This window comes from Triturus cristatus, chromosome 10, assembly GCF_964204655.1.
Source record: "Triturus cristatus chromosome 10, aTriCri1.1, whole genome shotgun sequence".
Classification (NCBI taxonomy): Eukaryota; Metazoa; Chordata; class Amphibia; order Caudata; family Salamandridae; genus Triturus; species Triturus cristatus.
In genome coordinates, this window is record NC_140593.1 from 814,601,026 (window position 1) to 814,614,000 (window position 12,975).

The 12,975-nt window shown below is 46.3% G+C and overlaps 1 protein-coding gene across 4 annotated transcripts in view; it reads left to right on the forward strand.

The window, feature by feature from the left end:
* The window catches only part of CAPN15 (calpain 15), a 364,024-nt gene that overhangs the window by 277,207 nt on the left and 73,842 nt on the right, over positions 1-12,975 (forward strand). For all 4 annotated transcript variants that reach the window (XM_085628400.1, XM_085628397.1, XM_085628399.1 and 1 more), the window contains one exon: positions 2,806-3,029. In XM_085628400.1, the coding sequence (XP_085484526.1) occupies positions 2,806-3,029 (224 nt within the window). The remainder of the gene's footprint in view (positions 1-2,805; positions 3,030-12,975) is intronic.

Genomic DNA, 12,975 nt, shown 5'->3' on the forward strand with positions numbered 1-12,975 from the left:
ATGCCTGAAGTTGTGTGCACCCACTCTGGTTCGGGATGCCTTCTGGACCTTTTTTCCCGCTAACCCACTTCCACGGAGTCTGTAGTCTCTGGTGTAATCTAGTCTCTGGTGTTTTGCTGTCAAAGGTTGGCTGCTATCTGATTTTGTTTACTTTACATGTTGACACGCTTCTGGGAAGCCACACCTTTAAGCTCTGTAATCTAATGAATGGTTATAAAGTATCTGACGTTTATTTTCGGCATAAGTCTTAAATGGTGTAATAAATACTTGGGAATCGATATTTCATTTCTTCTGTTTTTGGTACTTTTCTTTGCAATTTCTTTTTTTACCAGTTTCTTTTTTAAGGTCTTGCTTACAGACCGCTTTTAGTTTCTGCTGTAGAAGGCCTGTTGTGGACAATTCGATACTTGCAGTGAACTTTGGCCAGCCCTTTGCTTACCTTTCTCTTCTCATTTGTCCCGTCTTGGAGCATTTCTTTTTAGGTCGAGCCTAGCGCAGCGCGCCTGCGCTGCTCTAGAAAATTACCTCTTGGAACCACTTCAGCTTTTCAGCAAACTTGTGCGTGTGGCTAAAAAATAGCCACACGCACGAGTTTGCTGAAAAGAAGTGATTGGCCATTGCATGTGGCTTTCAAAAATGAAAGCACGCAATTGGCCAAAGGCGGGTGCATGTCCCACCTTTCCCAATAAATGTTTCCTCCCACGGCCTACAGCTGTCGGGAGCGAGCAGCGGCGCTTTTACTTTCGCGGCCGCGCTTGTCTTCCTTACAGCGCGCGCACCACTCGTGGGACGCTGCAGCTGCATTCCTCGCATCCCATGGCGTTTTACCTGCGGGAGTGAGCAGCTGCAGTGCCTCCTTGTTTTTAATTCGTTAGCCTCTTGGTTTCTAAAAGTTTAAACACTTTCCATTCTTAGTAGCCTGACATTACTGTGATGACAGTTGAATTTATTGAGAAGCGAAAAACAACAATTTCTGGTGTTTGAACTGGTTTTTATACACTTGCTTCTTTTTCTTCTCTTTCGTATTTAGGGAAATGTGATGTTGAAAGGCAGCACGAGTGCATTTAAATTGTAACATTTGCTTGAGTTTTCGTCTGTCCTTGTGCTTTCATTTCGCACCCTCTTTTATTTGTTTGCAAGGTAATATGAAGTAGTGTTCCTGCTTGAAAGGAAAGCTAGGCTTTCCCCGGAAAGGACTGCAGTCACCTAATATATTTCAGCGTTATCAGTGAAATATTAATTTACTGAAAAATAGATGACGTCGTTGTTTGATCATTGAATTATGGGGTCATTTTAGAGTGAATTTCCTATTAATCGAAGATCTTCTGTTTAATCATACGGAAACGGAAGTCACTGTCACAACGTGAAAAAATTAGGTTTTTCCTAAGTGTGTATTGGCTTAATCAGTTAACTGTCTCCTAATAATGTTCAAAGCGCTTAAACTTCTTATAGCGCTCTATTGGAATACTTGGAGACTTCCAGAAAGATACGTTTCCCAAAACGACCACACAGGCTCTGTCAATTAAACAAAACAGTAAATTTAGTCAGGTTTCCTTGTTCTTGTAGATTTGGGCTGGAATGGCTCTCCAGAGAGGTTAAAGCGTGCCATGACATTGTAATGTCCTTCTGGTGGTGAAGCGAGTGGGTGTGCAGAAAGCTCTCCAGAACCCCCATCCAGCCAGTGGCTGAAACCTGTCAAGCAGCACATCTTAAAACACAGTTTTACAATACCTTTACTCGATGTAGTTTGTTAAAAGCTTCCAGTTAAGTGTGTTTATGTGTTGATCTTAATAAAAACAAGCATTGGCATAGCCAATAGGTCTCGCCTTTGGGACCTTATAAATGTTTAGCCATGCAACAGTTGATGTTGTTGCACGAAGGATATTGTGCTGGATAAGTAAACACTTATAAGGTCCCAAAGGCGAGACCTATTGGCTATGCCAGTGCTTGTTTTTTTAAAACCATCCGTTTGACTGAATGTCTTGTATCCTTCCACTGTTCATAATCAGAGTTTTCTTTTTCAGCACTAGATGGGGGTTTTGGAGTTTTCTTGCTCTCCCCCTGTTGCGCTGCTTCCCCACTCAGATACCCTCCCCCTGCGTGCCCCGCGTTATTCCCTCCTCTCCAGCTTGTCTCTTGCTTACCCCATCCACTCCACTGCCCCAACCTTTTTTGCTTTTATTTTTTCTCTCCCCATTCAAGGTTTTCCGGTTCCTCCCCTTGCTTCCTGTTGGTCCTCACCACCTTTGGCATATATTTCTCCCTCACCCGCTCCTCCTTTGGCCCACCACCACAGGCATGCTTGGTTATATATTCACATGCTTGTCGTTATGCCTAGCAGTATAATGCATGTGTGCATGCTTGATAAAACATGAATACACAAGTCATCCCACTTTTTAGAAGTGCTCCAAATTCTCACACAATACATTTATTATTTCATAGATGCATTTTATAGAGCAATTTTTTTTGTTTTTTTTTGTTTACATTGAAGCAACATTTTCTTTTACTCCGGACTCAATTTAAGCCAGACATATGGTTTAAAATGGTGGCCTTCACCGTGGGTGGTTTTCCTGTAGACCTTGGGTCAGCATTTAAGTTACAGACCCTAGCATCTTGTTGAGGTATGACCAATTGTTTTAACATGCTTTTCTTTGTAGTAGCTCTGTCACATTCAACGAATGCCTTGACGTATGGCACAAATTTCAAGGTTGCAATGAGTTTGTGTAGATTAGATTTCCCTTCTCTTTAATCGTCTTGCGCTAACGTCACTCACTGATGCACCTCTTTCTCCCTTTCTTTGGACAGGCGCAGAGGAAGCAGCTGTGGGTAGCACTGATTGAGAAGGCACTTGCCAAGCTGCACGGTTCGTACTTTGCCCTCCAGGCAGGGCGTGCTATCGAAGGCCTGGCTACACTCACTGGCGCACCCTGCGAGAGCCTGATGCTGCAGGTCAGCTCCACTAACCCCCGCGAGGAGCCTATTGACACTGACCTCATCTGGGCCAAAATGCTGAGCTCTAAGGAGGCTGGGTAAGAGGAATGAGGGAGGGACCAGCCGACTTGTGGGCGGGATCAGCTTGGTGCGAGGGCAAGGTGCTGAGGTGAGCTTCTAGGAAGATGGAGGGAAAAATCCCCAATGAGGTGAAAGAGGCGGACCAACAAGGGGAATCGCTGTGCATAGGGGTTTATGAAGTGTGAAGACTGAGCAGGCGATAGCACTTGCCAAAACTGGGTCATGTTTAAATAACCAAATGGAGAACTGAAGGTTGGGGCTGGAAAGTAGAGCTGGGACTTAAGTAGAGTTAATTAAAGAACGTGACTTTCATATAGGCAATAGGGTTATGCAAAAGAATAAGGGCAAGCTGAAAATGAGCTGTTTGGTTAAAGCTGTGAAGTATATCTTCAGGTCCATGTTTAATTTTGGAAGTGGATGCCTTTAATGTTCCAATTTACTTTTCTATTTTGTCTTATGTTTTTTCTGAAACGGGAAAGCCTTCTGTGCCTGCCCCTTTCAGCAAAGCTATCCACTTATTTCAATTTTATTTGGAATAGACTTTTTCTTTTAAACTGTATATTCGATATTTAGAATATCTATATATCTATTCCGAATTTTCTTTGTTTTTGTGCTTCTAGACCAATCCCCCCCACCATCGCTCTGCTCCTTCAATGTTTAGCAAGGGACAATTTATAAAGCTATTGCAATGTGAATAAAAAATGTGAATAAAAATAATAACAATGTCCCTCTACAAATAGCTTAAGGCTCCTTCATTTCAGGGAGATCAGCTTGATAGGGCCTGCAAGAGTGAGAAAAGAGGTCTCTTAAAGCGGAGCCTTGTTAAATTTGAAGGAAAAAAACTGAGCTAGCTATTATATTAGTCAGGCATTTGCCAATTGAGTACTTGTGCAGTGGATGCTGGCTAAGAGGAAAGAGGGAGAGGGACTTGATTAGAGCTGTCAAAAGCAGGTTTCTTTTTTTTTTTTTTTTTTTTAAACCGTTTATTGCAATCTCAAGAATATACAAGTACGGGCCTACAACCTTCCGGCCGGCCGCTAGAATGACAGGAGCATATGACATACGTTCAAAAACACTTGGCGTTGCAGAGAAGCAAAATCAGGAGGTATCAACGTCGTGGGCCACATCACTCTGACCCCACAATACGGTTTCATTTTATATAAACAACACGAAAAACCACACCCGCAAGGCAACCCGCAATCGAAAGTAACAGCACGTGCTCCCCGAATGGGGGACCCCAGCCATCCACAGGAGTCTAAAGAGGGGAAGGGGAACAGATCGGGGACTGGGGGAACTCCGTGCCCGGGGCTAGAGAAAGGAGTCAACTAAGGGGACGGGGCTGGTGAGGCAGCAGGCAGCAGTGGCGGCGCGCAGATACCCCCGCGGTAGGCGTTCCAGGGGCCCCATACTTTCACCCATGCCCCAGGCTTACCCCTCGCCACATACACCACCTTTTCTCGGAACATGCACCAATCCATGTGTTCTTTCCAGGCCGACACCGCCGGGGGCCTCTGGGATCCCCACAGTTGAGCAATGTCACGCTTAGCTATCATATATCCCAGAGTCACCCATCGCGTCTGCGGAACCGAGTAGTCAGTTGGTTCCCACACATTCAGCAGGCATCTCCTCGCTTCAGGCAGCAGCGCGAAATGCTTAACCACTCGCAGGACCTCATGCACAGCACGCCAGAATCGCTCCACCTTCGGGCATTCCCACAAAATATGCAAAAAAGTCGCCAAAGCACCACACCCACGCTTACACAACCCATCCTCAGCATAGCCCATACGCAGAAGCCTTGGCCCCGTCATGTAAACCCGGTGGAGTATCTTGAGCTGGACGAAGCGAAGGCGAGCCGGTATGGCCACCTCCTTCGGAGAGGCCACCGCGGAAATCCAGTCCTCGTCGTCCAACTCCAGCCCATCGGCAACCCAAGCCTCGCGGAGGCCAGTCAGCAAGCCCGAGCGGTCATTAATCAATTTTTTGTAAATAAGGGAGATCGTGCTGTCCGGAACGTGGCCATCCAGCACTCTATCCTCCAGGGGGGAAGACTCCGGGATAGAGGCGACGTCTGAGAAGACGGAGCCCAGTGCGTGACGGACCTGCAAGTACCGAAAGTATTCACTGCCCTGCAGCTGAAACTCCGTCTGCAGCGTCTCGAATGTTTTAAAGCCCCCCCTCGTCCAGAGATCCCCCACTTTACTGATGCCTATCGTATCCCACTTCTCGAAGCCCTTCGAGGTCCACAGGGAGCCCAATCTCTCAGACGCGTACAACGGTGATGCCCGGGTCAAACGGTCCTTCCACCCCATAGCTGCATTAGCCGCGTGCCATACTCGCACCATGACACGCGTAGGTCCCGTCAGGCGGGGGTCGGGCGCGCCAGAGTAGAGCGCTCGATTATAGTCGCCACCAGGCAGGAGCATTTTGTCCATTTCAAATGCCGGGTTTAAGGCGGGCCCGTAAAGGCCATGATTAATTGCAGCTAGCTGGGAGGCCCAGTAATACCGTTTAATATCCGGGAGGGCAATCCCCCCGTCGTACCATGGGAGCGTCAATTTCGCCAGGGCAATACGCGGCCTCCCGTCCCAGAACAGGCGGCGCTGTAAACTCTCCACCTCACGGAAGTAGCGCGCCGGGACTAAATCCATAGTGTTCTGGAGAGCGTACAGGAAGCGTGGCAACGACACCATCTTAAACAATGCCGCCCGGCCGAGCGGCGAAAGCGGCAGGCGCCGCCAGCGCGCAACGTCCTCCTTCAAGCGCTGGAGGGGGGGAAACAAATTCCGCTCGTAGCGGGCCTCCGGGTCCAGAGTAATATAAACCCCCAGGTACCGAAACCCCTGAGAGGCAATCTGGATCGGGCAGCCCCGCGGGAGGACGGGAGCCTCCCCGGAAAGCACATACACACATGATTTAGCCCAGTTGATGACAAGGCCTGAGTTGCGGCCGAATGAGCGCAAAACATCAACCAGGACAATCAGTGATTTACGCGGGGAGGCTAGGTACAAGAGGATATCGTCAGCGTATAGGGACACGCGGTCCTCATACTCGGGGGTCCAACGGAGACCACGGATGGAAGGGTGCCACCGCAGCCACTCCGCCAGGGGTTCCAAGGCCAGCGCGAACAGGAGCGGCGACAAGGGGCAGCCCTGTCGCGTGCCCAAAATCAGGTTTCTTGATGTCTGTGGAAAACCTCAGATAATATTGATGCCTCCTTGGCATCAGGATTCCCATCCCAAGCTGCGATCTGCACTGAAGTCCTTAAACATGATGCCGGTGTCCTCCCGTTTTGCAATGGTAAATCAGGTTGTGGTAGAATTCATGTCAACAGTGATGGCTCTACCCACGACATGCTGAATATCCCATGATGTTTGGTGACTTAAATAAGGCATAGATCAGTTATGCCTGATTTTAATGAAAAACTAAAATGGAGAATCCATCCGATGACCGCAGTTTACAAAATCTCCATTTTGGAGGAATTGGCAAAAAAATATTTTTCATTAAAATCTGCTGAATGTCATAAAAAAATACAAAGAAAAAACAGAACCTGCTATTAAAGACCAGATTTGGCATGAAACAAAAAAACTTAAATCTTCTTGTAATTCCCCGAGTACCCATGATTTGCATGTATATTACATTTTTCAAGGAACAAATGATGGTGGGAGGGTTTCAAATAATGTTTTCAAATGTGGAACTAATATGGAGGTAGTTTTTCTCTGTATCCCATCTTCTGTACAGGAAGAGGAAGGAGGGCAGAAATTGTTCTCTGAAAAGGAAAACACAAAGTAAAATAACTATTATTGTATATGACAAGATTTGGAAAGGGGGTAAATGAAAGGTTAGAAGTGTGTGGGGCTGATGGCTGGGGTACAAGGAAGTGATATGGGGAGTAAAGCTTGGGATGGAGCCCTTTCAAATAAGACTAAATGAGAATTGAAATGGAGAATGGAGGGGGCATATTCCATCCCCGCCATGTTAATGGGAACTAAAGGTTCTATGTTAACCTGAAAAAAAGCATGCAGCAGGATAGATAGCTTGGGTATGTCATTCTGTTTGAAAAGTTTGAGGGAAGCAATTTTTGGAGAAAATTTCTCCGGAACAATTGTCTACATGTTTGACCCTTGAACATGGGGTCCTTAGGAGTCCTCAGTCCACTCAACTCTGAAAGCGCTCTGGGGGCAGCTCGCAAATTTATCTCCTGTAATATACATGTACTGAAACGTTGAACTCGACCTGCAAGTAAATGGTACTTTTTTAGTGATAGACTTGAAAATGTTGCTGTACAATTAACCTTATTTGGTCCCATTAAAAATAAGTTATGCATGATGTCATCCACACAAACCCACTTTGAGAGACGGCTAGGCTCACATGCTGCACCTGCTTGCTTTATGCTATGTGAAACTGCCATTAAAATATTTTTCAGTGTGGCTTTTAGATCCCAGTCCAGCCCTTGCCCAGGAGCTTAGGATGGCAAGTTTGCTCTCAGCAGTCCGCAATCTAGAGAGAGAGTGCAAACCAGTGAAAGGGGTCAGCTTGGACACTATTTAGGATCTGAAGGACAGAATCCTCCTCAGCAGAGCCCACCACAAGGAAGAGGTGCGAGTTTCAGCAGAGGAAACGTGATTCTAGCTCCAGACCACAATGGCAATATCCCACCAACTGAGTAATACAAAAAAGGGATGGGTGGAGTGCTTGAATTAATCTCGGCCACTGATAGTTATTTGGGGCCGCATCCCAGTTCACCATGCCACCTCGGCCATGAACCAGCCCTATGCAGCTCTACCTTGGTCCTGCTCCAATAGGACATTTCAGACCACCAACCACAGGCCACAGGCCACTTGGTGAAGACCGCATTTCCTATCTCAGCTGTCTCCACCAGAATGCAATTCTGAAGAGAGGTGTTGCATCCTTCCTTCCCTCCTCTTTGTCCTTTCTTAGTGTCTTGTTCTCTGCTGCTCAGCCAGTCTCTGTGATGTCATGTACTGTTCTATCTGTGTAAGTGGATGTGGATTTGTCAGTTATCTTGGAGGCTGAGCAGCAGGGCAGCTGCTCCCGGTGGGGTATTTACTGGAGCTTTTACAGGATTACTACCCTATCTATATGCTGTACCTGATTACTTGATTACCAAGAATAAACATACATCTGGACACGGCAACGGAAGAGTCATCATTATTTTATGAAACCTTACACTGGCGACGAGGATGGGAACCTTACAAGAGGGATCATCTGCCTACAAGGAAACTGTACTTCTAACCTTTAAATAAGACTATAAGTAGACTGCGTTAAAGCCTATGCATGTGAACGGATATTAAATTAGTAAATCAACATGAATTCTCAATTGCAAGAGGTCATTTGGGAGTGCTGAGATTCAATAGATTTCTTCCGAGAATCAAACCGTAGAACAGCCCAATAACCGCGGGGATACTGAGACAAATTATCAGTGGCTCCAAAGGAACATTTCTTCACATTAATGTTGCAATAAAAACCATATGTTTAGGACAATGAATAGTTAGAGAAGAACAAGGAAGGAAAGCCTGGAAACTGCACTTGACTAGCTGATTTGCATGCTTCCCGTGGATGCACTAATTTCCTTTTATTGTGCACCAGCATGCTTTTGCATTGAGTGACATGGGTCAGGACTCTAATTCATTATGGTTGACTTTGAACACAGTACCCTGGCCTCTTTCCGATTTGTGTTTTTAACACACTTGTGGACTATCAGTACTCAGTTTTGTCAGCTGTGTCAATTGTGTATTCTTTGGGCTTCTTGATTCCTTGGTTGATATAAGTAATCGTTTTTCACAACTGCATGTAATAGAAAAAACTGTTAACATTGTTTGCTAGCTTGATCTTCCAGTTTGTTGCAATGTGTGTGTGAAGAAACGCTCTTTGGTAGCGCCCTTATTCGTTCGAAAGCTATCTCCGAAGTCTCCTTCCTCCTGGAAAGGTTATGATGCTAGTCATCACAGATCTTTGAGCGTCACTGTAGATGATTATGGGCATTATATGGATTCTTACCCCCTCCCAGCCCCCCATCTTTTCCGTGCGAGACTGACCCTCATTGCTGAATTCAAGCCTTGGAGGGTTTAGATCGCCTTTGTTTAAAGCTCCCACAAGCCAGCAGTTATTGCATTCCTTCAGGTCTAGCTCAAAACATGGCCTCTTGCTACGGGATTTAAATCCCCCCCCCCCCCCCTCATTTTTTATGCAAGAAACCCAATATAAAAGTGAGGCAGTGAATAGAAATACATAGATTATTCTAGAATGATTAAACCCTCCATCCTTAATCTTGGTTTGCAAATGTATGGAGTAAACCCTGTACTTTAGCTGGAGCTCTTTCCAGTCACGCCGGATTTAGGATTGATGGAAGAGGAGTGTTTCATTCAGTTGCAGTCCCTATATTTCCATTAGCCTCAAAGTAAATGAACAAGCCAATGGTGTAATTTGTTTTTGTTTTAAAACGGATCAGGCCAGGTTATCGGCGTGTTCAAGGGAGATGATTTGTCCAGATCAGAGGAAAGCGCAGTTACTGTTTCAGGATCTCAAAGAATAACTGGCAAAGCCATCTTTCTGGCCTTCGCAAGCTTCTGAAATTGTTACTTTAAAAAATATTTTTTGCCACAAAAATGCAGCAGTCGGGTTTTTGAGTCACTGGTAGTTTTGTACTTCGAACTTTACTATATCGCAGGCCAGCTGCAGACAGTGGCTAAATGGCTCACTGAGGGGGTATCGTGTAGGCTTGTTATGTACGGAGTGAGTTCAGGCCCTTGATGAGACTCTTTGGGGTGATTTTGAAACTTTCTCACTCCCAATACTATTACGGACCGCAATGAATATACTGCTTAAAGAGAACCAAAACAGTGTCAGCTTAAGACCTGACCCTCCGATTTTGTGGTGTTTTGCTGTGTTTTGGAAACTAATACAGCAGGTAGGGAAAGATGGCCGCGGACGAGCTGAGCTGAGCAGTCGCTGCTGACCTCTCCTCTCGGCAATAGACGGTGGATGATGCACTGGTTATCGTAAATCAGACCCTGATGGCTTTTTTCTACACCTTGTACTCAGATCTACATTCTCCGGTTCGGATTCTCACCGAAGCGCCTAATCTATCGGAGCTGACCCGATTAAGGGAGAACTTTGTGAATTTTTGGAGCGCATGCTGGAGGTCTTGCTGTAATCTAAAGCTACGTAATCTACACTGGTATAGCATGCCACCTCGTACCGCCAAAGCCGATAAGGCGAGAGAGAAAGTGAAGGATCAAATGCCCCTTTCAAAAGTCTCAGAGGAGGGAGCGACGGCGGATGTTAGAGAGCTAGGGGCTACTCGGAAGATAATGCCCCCACAGCGGTTAAAAAAGACTGAGACACGGAGAGCAGAGAAATCCGTTACAATCACCCCTTCTGACCCGGGCTGCCAGCCAGATGCAAAGGTGCAGAAGCCGGGTAAACTTGACGAGGGGACAGTAAACTCTGTTAGATTGGCGAAAATTAAATAAAAAACAGAGAGACTCCCCTTAGACAACCCACCTTATCTGAAGGCTTCGCGGTTGAATCCACGACACCATGCACTCGGACTCCAAGTGAAACCGACAGAACCAGACACAGCAGCGATCTCGGCGAGCTCGGAAGCGTCCTCGAGGACGCTAGAGGCGCGTCAAGCACGGACGCTTCCGTTGCTCAGCAACAGCAGACCCAGCAGATCCAGCAGCTCAACAATGTCGATGGAATCCAGGAGATGACTGGGCTTCGTACAGAATCTGCAAGTGCCTCTCCCCCTCTACACGCCGAGGGTTTACAGCCAGGTAATGCTACCTCGCGGGGAACGCGAAGTGTGGATGAAGAGATGATGGAGGCAATTACGATGCTCTGGTCAGAGCTAGCAAACCCTAAGGCCCCCAAAACTCTGGAATCTGTGAAGGGGCCACTGCCACTGCCTGTCGGGGGTAACTCTATCTGCCTCACAACAGGGGCAAAGCAATTTGATTACAAGGAGCCGGCGCTTATGGGAGAAAAAGGTGATGTGGGGTCGGGTGATGGCGAGAGGTTTTTCTCCCTTAACGAAGACTCAGATTCACAATCAGTTCTGCCGAGCGAGGATCTCACAGAGGAGGAGGAAGATGAAGCTAATGAAGTGGAAGAGGTTTCACTATCTGACTCCAGTTCCTCTGGGGGAGATATTGGTTTGAGCGCAGGTAACGATTCAACTATGAGGAAGAGACAAGTAAAGTTAAAATCAAGTAGTCAGCAGATTGGTTCGCTGGGGGGTACTCAGGGAGCTTTGCTGTGGGACTATTCAGGAACTTCTCAGACATATAAGGAGGATGACGTTGATGGGCCATTGAGACAGAATGCTCCTTTCGACACCCTGCTTAATATGCTAAAACAAATGCAAACAGAAGCTAGAGTCGTCAGCCGGAAAGCAAGGCAAGACGCAAAAAAGATACAATCCTCATTGAGGAAAACTAATAAGCTGTATGACGAGCTGGTTGGCAGAGTAACGGAGGTGGAGGAGCGTACAAGTAAGCTCGAAGATGACTGCAGCAGCTGGCAGACTTTTAAAACAGATCAAGAAAGGGCGACAGAAGATTTGCATTGGAAAATGGAGGATTTTGAAAATCGCCAAAGGCGAAATAATGTCAGAATTCTAGGTGTGGCTGAAGGGGTCGAAGGTCAGGACATAATGCACTTTGTGGTTAATCTACTTAGAGGAGCATTCCCGGAGTCTCAGTGGCAGTGGGACAGGGAAGTCCAGAGGGCGCATAGGTTCCCTCTTACACCCAAAAAGGGGCTTGGGTCAGATGGTGGAGGCAAGGCGACTTATCCACGAGCTATTTTAGTCTATTTTGGGAATTTCCTTCTTAGACAGGAAGTTATTGAGAAGGCAAGGCCTAATAATAAGAGGTCATTTGATGGTGTCACATTTTTTGCTAGGCTGGATTTTTGCCACGTGACGGTTGAACGAAGATGGAGGCTGAGGCAGATGATCCCAAATTTCCAGGCATTACGTTCTGAAGCTTATCTATTGTTCCCTGCCAAGCTGAAAGTAATTACTCAAGGTAGAGTTAGGATGTTCTTTTCTGAGGTTAAAGCACAGCAATTCTTAGACTAACTGAAAAAACAGGGTTTATAAGGAGGGGGGAAATATCCTTTGCTTTCTGTTTGTTCTTAATGCAAGCTGAGGTGCTTGGAAATCTAGTCACAGTCTCAGGAGGCGTCAGGTAGTTAGTTCTAGCATCAGTTCTGAGATGGAATGGGGAGAGGGGTGCGACTATAGCCGCTCGGAACCGGCTGCGTATAGGTCTCATTGACCTACTTGCCTGTTCAGGGGAGGGCGGGGGGAGGGTTGAAGGGAAGGGAAGGGAGGGGGGTTGGTTGGGGGGGGTTTTATCTTGGGTAAAAATTTGTATTCTCGGTGGTTTGGTAATGCACATTTTTTTGCACAGACACATTCTTGTGGGAAGCACAGTACACACAATACAACGTAGGTACTATAGACAGTATCAAAGAAAGGTTTGTCGATTTAATTACTGGTTGTTAATACTATGGCGGACGAGGAGTAGGAATTCCGATGATCTACTGTAATGCCTTGCAAGACTGCCTCAATCAATGTTTGTGGGCTGAATAATCCTGGGAAAAGAGTGAAAGTAGCAGGGCTGTTGAGTTCTTTACAGCTGGACTTGGTTTGTCTCCAGGAGACTCATATTGAAGTAACACAGATTTACTTGTTAAAGCAGCTTGGTTATGACGTATTAGCAGCAAGCAAACAAGGGACTAGAACAAGGGGAGTAGCAATATTAGGAAGAAAAAGGGATTTGGTGGTGCATCGAAAAAAGGAGGACCAATGGGGCAGGTGGGTGATGATAGAGATGAGTTTTAAAGGGGTACGGATTACTTTAGTTACAATATATGGTTCTACGGAAGATGATCCTGATGTTTGGCAGTTTTTGGATATCGAACTGGCACAGT